Raw genomic sequence first — 10414 nt, 5'->3', positions numbered from 1 at the left:
ACCTTGTGGAACGAAGTTCCAGCCAGTGTAGCCCGCGGGATCGTTGCAGCACTCAAGCCCGACCACCACGTCAAGGTGGCAGCTTTAGGTCGGGAGATGCTGCATCAGAATGCCTTTATCCTCTGGTACATTATCTCCCAATATACTCGCTGAAGCCATGATAAGTCGATATATCAAAACTTGTTCTGATCCTTTCCAGACCCTAAATGCTGAACTACGAAACGGTCTTTGAACAAGCAATCCAAGGAGCACTGGAACACCTCTGCCAATAAACACTCTTTTGTCCCGTATCTGGCTCGACTCCAGGTTTCACCGCATTTTAGATGTGAGATTTTGAGGACGCTATGTATGAGTGCCAATGCGGTAAAACTCTTGAGCGGTTCTGGTTTTTTAGTAAAACTCTGAAATGACCATATGAAAACCTGACAGCAATGACGAACAAAGATACCTATTGTCATCTCTCGCTGCTGTGTTGTACGGGATAACTGATAAGAATGAATACGACGTCTGCCAACAGTGTGATTACCCCTGTGTTTAACAAGCCAGACTGTTAATGGATTGACTGTCGCAGGGGTTGCACAAAAATCTGTCGTTCACGTGCCATTCTGGAGCAACGAAAAATTTCACCTAATTTTGATAATTTGTTGTTGGATTGGAATTGAAGCTGGTGACAGAATACGTGTGCCGAGGAGTACACTAATTCAACAAGTCTAACTTTTGGACTCGCAACTGTGACATTTGTCCAGAATGCTGAGTAGGTAGTTGACTGAATACGCACGTGTGTGTGGACTGTATGTAATCTTTGACCGTTTATCCCCAACCTTTCTTTTCATACCGGATTTCGGGCCCCGACTGACTGATTACCGAAGTGTTCATCTTAACCATCCCTTTCTATTGTTTCCTACTTCCCAGACGACTGTTTTGATCACCGTGTAATTACCGCTTCTTATTTAAGTTCTTTTGTCTTTTTTTGAGCGTTATGACAAGTTACAGTCGTCTGACTCCGGCTCCGTGTCGCCAACAATTTCGCGATTAGAACGAAGTCCGTCAGAATTGTTCTTGATTAGTGTCTCAATTTAGTCTCATTTTTCCAATCTCAGTAAACTTTAATATCTGGAGCGGTTTACTCATATTTCCTTGTTGACTGAACAAAACAGCTAGTGTACTAACTCCGGCGTCTCCAAAGTGCCCCATTACCTCGTTCTGACTACATTGTTAGAAACAATCTCTGCACTATCACAACCGACAAGGAGTCGGGTATCTTCACTAGCTACAAAGTCAGTCGGCTGCCCAGTCAACTTGCTTAATTCGATTCTTCCGGCATTTTGCAAAAGTATTCAGCCGAAACTTCTGCTGTTCATTTAGTGCCTCCGACCATGACCTAATCGAAACATGGAATAAGTCCATCACGAGAAGGTGGAAGCGTCCGTCCAACTTCTGAAATTAGACTTTCTTATTGTCATATCAACCTCCATCCTAGTCTACCCAGCGGTTCCAAACCGTTTTCCACTTTTAGTCCAATGCCGCCCATCACTAGCTTTCACTCCTGAACACATAGACCTTCTGACTTAATCATCATCATCATCGACAGCAATAAAACAGTAACACACAATGCTGATTGACTGCAGAAAGAAAAGGGAAGAGTAGGGATTTATGGGAAGAAACCCCTACGTCCTTAAGCAGGATGGTCAAAATCAAGGTGCTTACAGCTTTGGACTGCATTAAAATAAACATATTTGGGAATCGTATAGAACTAAGACGCTATCGGCACACTCAATCCAGCATCATTTGCAGACATCACATAAGTCCAGCGCACGACAGAACCTTAGCTAGGCAGTGCGGCTTAGAAATGACGGCATGCGTGTCACTGGGATCGGTTGTGTGCCATGTCCCGCGGGGTTTCCAACGACCTGCAAGCAAGATCAGGTGTGCCCCAGCCAAGGTGTGAAGATCCCACAGCAGTCCGACCAGAGACGCTGTAAGACTTCAGTGTCATTCCTGATGCCATATTACCCGCTTAAATAGTGGTAGGGTCCCGTCTCTACCACACTGTTCTTCGCTCTACAAAAGGGATTCGTTCAAGCGAAAAATGGTTATGCGGTAGACCCGTAGGAATTTCAAACCTTGCCTTGCCGTGGGTGTTTCAGTACGGTCTGGTCAAAATTACGTTACACGAAACATCTAGCAGTTTACCACGTATTGTTCAACCCGCCCCATGGTTAAACCATCAGAACAGAAAAGCTGCAAGCTGCACCAGAGACAGGCAGCGCGAAAGTGTATTGAAAGATGACGCGGCACGAAAATAGAGGGAAAATAACAAATATCAGAGAAAATCTCCAGCCATTGAGAATAGGCAAAATTGTGAAATTCCCAGTCTCAGAGAAGAATGACGATCGTTCGGATTCAGCACAATATGTAGCGTAGTTGGGCGGTGTTGAGCCTCCTTTTCCAAAGAAAACGGAAATTGTGAATAAGACATTCGCTCCAGGGTGCAAGGGGAAAAGGGCATCTGTGTTGAATGGTACATAGATGAAAAAAGTAAAACTAAGGCGTTCAGAAAGATTTCCATCTCAGAGGGGCGGATGAAAATGGCGACTGGGTGAGTGAGAGTGAGCAGGTGTAAACCGAGAACTCCCAGAAAGTTCAGGTTCGAATCTGAATGATAGTGGTAACACGAAAGAACTTGAGTAGACAAGTGGATGGGAACAAATGACAGACAGGCAGAGTTGTCCGGAAGAGTACCGGTCAGTTGAATAAAAATGACACTACAGCGTCATCGGTAGAATCCACGGTTGGGATGTTCTACGTGTATACGAGAATATACTTCCATGTCCATATGGAATGAAGTTAACCGAAAAGTCGGGCGTGTAGCCATGTGGTCGTGCTAAAGATGGAGAGGAATCCCGTTTGGGAAGCACTTTTTTGAATCCAAAGCAAATAATACAAAAGACAAATTCTTAACATTAACCTGGCCACAAAAACAAAACTTCTGTGGTCAAGTCGCGTTGCTATCAATAAACTGTGGAAGAAATTCGCTCAGTTGCTTCTGACCAGCGGCAACGTCCACGGACCGGAGGAAATCACTTTCCAACAGCTGTACGTAGTCGGCGCGGTCAGATTCCTTTTTCATAAGACAACGGCTGATAAAATCTTGTAAAGCTTCGGAGAATCTACCATCTGTTGGGAGACGAAGTGGGTCTCCTTTGACAACCTGATAGAGGGTTTCAAGAGGGGAAAAATAGAGAAAAAAAACTATTAACATTGGGAATGAGTTGATGAGGATATGAACAAAACAGGCGACAGCAGATTAAGCTCACAGAACCGTGACGACTAATGAGTGATGGTCGTTCAGCTGCAACTCTCTTTCGGGGCCTGGCTGCCATGCCACCCAAAGGAAATAGCGGTTTAGTACATCTCGGCACTCATTACTACCCACTAGTCAGGTCAGGTCAGCAACTGGTTAGAAGCTAGATATTGGACAAAAGCCCAATAGTAGCAATGTCTCATGCTTACGAAGTGAGATCAACGCACAAAATTGTTTCAATTTTTACTACTTCCCAGGGGACGTGTAGGTTTGAACTCAATCAAAGATATTCGCAACATAACTTGACAGATAGTCATAAGCGTTGGATAATCCAGATAGCACGAAGTGGTTTTATTCGGCTTTTCACTGATTACTAACTACTCATTAGTAGATGAATCATACTGATATTTTTGACGGGCAATAGGCAAGCAAAGTGTGACTGCTTGGGTGACGCTCCACGGAAGAGTGAAAACCTCAGCAGACGACATGTCATGCCAAAAGTTTGATTTTTCACGCAATCTACGTCTCCTGAATTAGGAACACAATGCGCGCCGGACGATATGCGCTTCTCACGAGCTTCGAATTTCAGGTATCGCAATTCGTTTGAGGATTTGGTTCTTTACGAACCTTCGTGGTTAAGCGCGAAAAAGTTGCATTTTAAGAGTTTTGCTCGGTTACATAAGAACGCAACTTTAGAGGGAAGCATGCCTGAGTGGAAATTCTTCTTGTACAGAACGTGACGTGTCGTGTGAAGCCATTAATCCGTACTACACAGCACAAACAAATGACCTCTGCTGAGCAACAGAAATCAATTGGCCAGGTAGCCTATGCGATCTTACTCGGAATACAGTTGCAGAATAGGCTAAAGTGACCACCACTGTCGTCTCACTGCTGCAGACAGTTACTTCATTAAGGATTACAATGATCACCCTTCTCATCACCGCACAATTCGCATGTGTATCAGGAAAACTGCCCGTTGGAACGGTACGAAAGAGTCCACGACGAAGACCATGAGATTCACAGTCAGGATGACTATCTCAGTGTAGACATGCCTTCTGATGGTGTAGCAACGCCAGACAACTACAGTTAAGCTATTTGATCAGAGGAGCAGGCAGTACGGTTCTGGAGAGGAAAAAGAAAACCGATCGCTCACTGTGGTTCCAACACATACGGCATGCAGATTGCAGACCACATGTTCCGGGTGCTCCCGTGTCCTTGTACCAAAAGACGACCGTCAGTTGTGGTCCAAGAAGAATCTGTACTTTGCTAGACTAGAGGGCCGGAAAAGTTATACATTCTGCCTTGCTGACACCCCACAAAAATGAGACAACCACGGAAGGCTGCTGAAGGTAGTAAAAATGACTACTTTGCCAGAGGGTAGTAAAAGCATTAACCGCTAATCTTTTCAGTGAATGCAAGCACAATGAAACGTTAGCTATGTTCACACTTTGTCATTAATTGTCCCCTACTTATGAAGGACAAACAGTGGTCAACAAATATTTGAAGGTAATAACCTAAACTTAGTCCAAGCAATGGTATGCCACGTGAAAGTATCTATCGTATGATTTCACAATCTGTTGAAATCATTGCCCTGTGACGATTCGTTCCGGAAAAGTGTGCTTGGTGTCCACGCGATGCATCCTTTTATTCCTACTTTTGGTGTTAATGTGAGCGAGAAAGTATGACGAAACTTTCCACATCTATTTCGAATTTCCTGCGAACGTTTACAAAGGATCTGAGGATGTGCCTGACCGAGGTTTATAGAGAGATTCGGACACAGATCTAGAGAACCTGATCAGTACCACGTTTGTCTTTTCTAAACGTCTAATAAAGCAGGAAATTTCAAAGCTAACCCCAAACATCAGAACAGATTTCTTCGTCCTCTCACTTATTTACATTTCATACCACATATTTCTCAGCTTAAGTTTTTCATCTCACAAACCGCACACTGAAGTGCAGTGGTTCCACCTACTACAGTTTCGCTCACCAAGGCTGAGCAAAAGAAGCTCTATGAGACAAACGGCCCTCTGGCATACAAAGTAACAACATAAAAAAACGTAACCTGTGGAGTGAACAGCTGGACTACCAGGGTATAAAGAACTTTCCGAAAACTATTTGGGGTAGCTAAGCATTAATGACCTGATGTCCCCATCAGACCTGCGCAATGCTTCGCAGACACCGATGATTGTACATAGACACATACATATTAGCAAGTTATTTTTATATTTTGTTATTCATACGATTAACATACCATACAATACGACATGTATGGACAGCACACTGATATGCCATCACATCAAAATACGTTGCATCATTATTCGCCAGTCTAAACTGGAGAAGTGTGAGGCGGTGCGGTGTGGAGACAGTAAGATCGGAAGGAAATGAGGGGTAAACATTGGAAAGTTGTGTTAATGATAGCCGAAAACCACATTCGCTAAACTCAATTCCTCAGCAGGAAACCTCCATTCGCTGAACCGTACACTGACAGAGTTACGCGACCACTGAAGCACAACAAACCCAAAACAGATAACCGAGTGGCGAAAGGAGGAAAGCCGGCCGCCGCGGAGTTGCTCATTAGAAATACCAATTAAACAGTTACACACTACTGAACAAGAAAGTAAACTTCTCATATGCACCTTGTTTTTAAAAACCGGATGTCCGTCTTTTTCTCGAACTTTCCTGAATATTCATTGACTGTCACACAATTGTAAACGAATACCGCAAAGCAGTTCCAAAAACTCCGTAATAAACCCCACCTTCGATTGAAAGCGAGGAAGAGTTATGAGAAAACCACACACTACTCGCGTGCCTCATCAGTAGTATCCGCCATCCAATCGGAAGTTAGCCTGGCTGTTGGTCTTTTCGTTTGCCTAAGTCAACTTACGCGGAAAAACCAAGAAACACTACCTTCGTCCTCGTCCAGGAGACCAGTTGGATGCACATCAAAATGTGGTGTGGGATACTAATTTCCAACTCATGGGTGTTTGATCTCAAGACGGACACCGAACTGCTCAGATTTTCGACGTGTGTTGAACCAGTTTCAGTATATCCCGGTGTTCCTCATCAAGGAGTACTAATCGTGGATTGAAAAATCCCACTGATACTCAGAAGATGTCGGCAAAGAACGGAAAGTGTTGGCTGAATAGCGGCACGTCCACGATTGATGATAAGTCACGCTATATATAGCATGAATGCAAGTTAAACACGTACACGGTTCTTGCGTCTTGAAGGGAAACTGTTCGATATACATGGAAGAGGATTTGATTTCGGAATCCCATCAAATTATTCCTCCCTCCAAATAGTGGATATCGCGAGGCTTTGAGGAAGTTTTTCAAGAGATTCCGCATTAAATTTTGGTAGAACGAGAACGCCATTGTGAACTTTTCAGGGGAGTTGGTCAGATTAGTGTAATCATTGGCCATGTGATACTCACATTTGTTTCCTACTAAAAAACATTGATTGTTGGTTGTCCAATAAAGCCTATTTCACGAGCACGGGAGAAACTGGGTGGCCGGAAACGAATGCCTTTGACCTAGGTTTGCCTCCCAATCGCATGTACTTAAGAAAATGCTAGGAATTTGTTTGCTTATTTGAAGCAACCTGTGACGACTGTTACATGTTGGAGTGGTTGCAGGCTGGCTGACTGGAATTTCTTGTATATCCCTCCGGTCATTACCTACCAGCAAGTTTCTAATTATAATGGGTATTTCGTCTGTGAGTGAAACCAATGTATGCTGAATAAATGGGAAGCATGGTTGCTAGCTAGGTAGGAAGTCGCCGGTTCGAGACTCTGGAGTTTCATCAGACGCGCACTGTTGATAGTTCCCAACAAGGATGAAACAGCTGCAGTGCTCTTCGGCTTTTCAGCGTAGATTGGACAAGATCTCCAGCAAACCTCACAAATCTCCCCACAGTATCAACGATTCTAATCATAAAAAGAACGCTGCTCTGGCGCAACTTTTCAAACTCTCTCCCGACACTAGTAGACACGAAAACCTCACAGTGGACTGTTGTTTTAGTAGCAATGGGACTGTTTCTCTACCACAGTGCTACATTAAGGTTTGTACTTTGTGCAACGGACAACCAGACAATGATAACCATTTGCGAACTGATGGAAGCTCGTTCAGAGGCTTGGTTGACCCATTCGCATGTGATAAGGACTTATTATAGGAAAAAGTTCGACTGTTTTTGTCCCGCAGGTTGATCGGAAAATGAATTTCACCAAAGTACAACAATAGCTGAAAACTCTTCAAGAAGGCGGAGATTGAAATGTGCGTTTTTCAGGTTGTGGCTCACATGGAAAAAGTTATTGGATCGAGGAAATACAGAGGGATCGCGATATTAACGAACGCACAGTGCAGTTTCTGCTAGGGACAACACAGAACTTCTATCCTGCTTCTAATAGGCCCACCCTTTATCTCCGAACACTTGGGAAACCAGAAAGCATAATAAAAAGCGTATCAGAATGATTGCAGAATTTATTTGGATCATCGCTAAGCCCAATATGGTTGGTTAGTTTAACTACTTCTAAGAGACATAACAGAAACTGGTATCAAGAGGGTAATCATTGTTTTATCGGGCCGCCATTGCCAGACCATTCATCACACCACATCTTATAAGGTTTGGAGTACCTTATGCACCTCACACCTACAGAAACACCACTCCTGATTTCCACTCACAGCTTGGTATTGCGATAGTAACAACAATCACATGATGCATCCGGGACCAGGTAACAGGTGTATGGTGCAATCCGAGCACGATTCACGTGGTTGTCTAATGGAACCTGACAGCCCACTCATGGCATTATCATTTGAGGCAAGTTGAATTCGTCGGCCTACGAAACAGCAAACGGGAGGACTAAATAACGCGGTATTGCATCATAGCGAAGTGAACACTATCCGATTTTAGGATTTAGATGGTTAGTTTGCAGTGTGGCCTAAGAACGATCGGGAGGTTTGAAAGAAAACGTATTGTTCAAACCGATGAAGTGCCTTTACCTAAATTCGTTTTGGCGAGACTTAGTAATGCCCCGCTCGTTGTAGACAGTGGAACGAGAAACTCGTTGATCCAGTAATTGTTTATAGCTTAGATCACGTGGGATTTGTATTTTACAACACGGTGGATCAAGCGTCATACACATATCTAAGAAGCAGCTGATCTATCTTAGATGTGTTCAACACGTACAAAGTTATAGACATTTATCCAAAACAGTCTTCAGCATTCTGCGGTGCAGTTATAGGCGGAATCCAAGGTTGCTCAGAAAAGACTCGAGCGGTGCGTACAACTGATATAAGTTGGAAGGCGTTGCTAGTCGACCTCTGTTTGTATCCCATCTGGAAACCAGATTAGAGCAGCTGATCCTCACTGTTCTTTGTCAAGCCACACACAGTCCTTCATTTCCAGACAGTGCGCAGCACACAATCGTGTTCACTACCGTGAAAAGTAAAGCACCAGTGATAAATGCAAACAACCAAGTGCCACACAAACATGCAAAGGCGGTCCAAGAAGAGAGGCGGAAGAGAATGGGTAGAAACCTAGAGCATTTGGACTTTGATTTACGTGATCAAAACCGGGCAACTCGTTGAAGCGGCTGAAGTTGTACGGTTGTGAATCAATTAAACTAGCCTGTTTTGAAGCAAATCGCACAGCAAGTAATATTATGATGATGGCTAATTACTGTTTTCACACGCCCATTGGTAGTGAAACTACGCGTCAAAAACCCAGGATCGTGTGGACCTTCCGCTAAAGTTATTCAGATTGATGATAGCTTGAGCACTGTGCTGCTCGATAAGGTGAAGGAGAAAAATGGAACAGCAACACGGCAGAATGCTTCCCAGTTTCTGATTAATACCAGCTCGGGTTCATTCAAAACGTTTAGAAGCATGTGGATGGACAAAGCAAGAAGTGGTGCAAAGAGTTTAGTGGGAAGAGAAAAATAAACCACAGAATGCTCGTGCAAACGAACCCGATCCAGTTGCTGGAACAAGCTATTCGTGTCCGCATAACACAGCTCTCCAGTGGCCAGTTCCATTACACTCAGGCCTAGGGACCAAACATCTGATAGAATGCTGAAAGCCTGGTCAGTCTGAGGATTGATCCTTTCCGGAGCCAAGTATCGATTGCTGCCCACATTACTCAACGCGAATGACTTCATGAGCTTACCGGAGACACCAAAGTCACAGACCTATTAGAAAAGCATTGAAGCGGAGAGTGGACAAGTGTTTATAGGATATGCGTGAAAACTATCGTTAGTAAAACAGGAACCAACAGTAAAACAGTATTTTCTACCGTGATGAAAAAGCTATTGTAGTAAACTGCGTTAGGATGTTAGAAAACGGATGAGAGCCGAGAATACTGATAAAACAACAACGAAAGATTTTTGAGGTTGCCTCAGGATGAGCTGTGCTTGTCAAATCAGACCCACTGAAACTATTCGGAAAATCAGGGCTCAGCGGCAGTAAGCACATGGATAGGAAGGTGTAGGGGAGTATAATGGCACAAGCAATGTACCACGTTTTGTGTTTGAATGACGTACAAATCCGTTCCATCGAGGACTGAGGGTCTGAACTGTACAGCCGATTTGCACAAAACATGATGAGCTGTTTTGCTCTGGTTGCAGCCTTATTAGTAGATCCAACTGGTTGCTTGCGGCAGGATTCAAACTATATGACGAACTAGAGTTTGGGCTAAAATCGGAAACTATGCCTGGTTGGAGGTGAACCAGTATGAAAACACGAGTATTCACCGTTAAAGGAAAACTACCGGCTAATGGTGTGTGCAGGAATAACGAACGTGGTTACACTTTCTGAGTACTCAAAGCTAAGGAAGATTGGCATAACAAACGTAAACGCGTAACGAGAGCAAAACAAACTTACTGAGTGCCTAAAATAATTCAGAACAATTAGAAAGTAGAAATTGAGGACAGTGGTTACCCAGGCTGTGCATAGTTGGTCATCGACTTGATCTTTGAGTTGGGCAGTTAGATTGCAGACGTTTCATCACCAGTCGAAGAGACACCATCAGTGTGGTGTCACATCAGTGTCTGTCACGAAGAGACTGGACCTTACCGTGGTGTGACGGTTTGCGCACCTCAGCGATCCATTGAGCTAT

The 10414-nt window shown here is 43.9% G+C and overlaps 1 protein-coding gene across 1 annotated transcript in view; it reads right to left on the bottom strand.

Annotated features, from left to right (window-relative positions):
• Window positions 1-2258: 2258 nt before the first annotated feature.
• Window positions 2259-10414, bottom strand: part of T265_04523 (hypothetical protein) — a gene marked incomplete at both ends in the record, with an annotated part of 16376 nt that continues 8220 nt past the window's right edge. Inside the window, 2 exons of the mRNA XM_009169278.1 lie at window positions 2259-3211; window positions 9270-9488. Coding sequence (XP_009167542.1) covers window positions 2996-3211; window positions 9270-9488 — 435 coding nt within the window. The remainder of the gene's footprint in view (window positions 3212-9269; window positions 9489-10414) is intronic.

The sequence above is a fragment of the Opisthorchis viverrini genome (assembly GCF_000715545.1).
Source record: "Opisthorchis viverrini unplaced genomic scaffold opera_v5_74, whole genome shotgun sequence".
Lineage (NCBI taxonomy): Eukaryota > Metazoa > Platyhelminthes > Trematoda > Opisthorchiida > Opisthorchiidae > Opisthorchis > Opisthorchis viverrini.
This window is presented reverse-complemented; position numbering and strand designations above follow the sequence as displayed.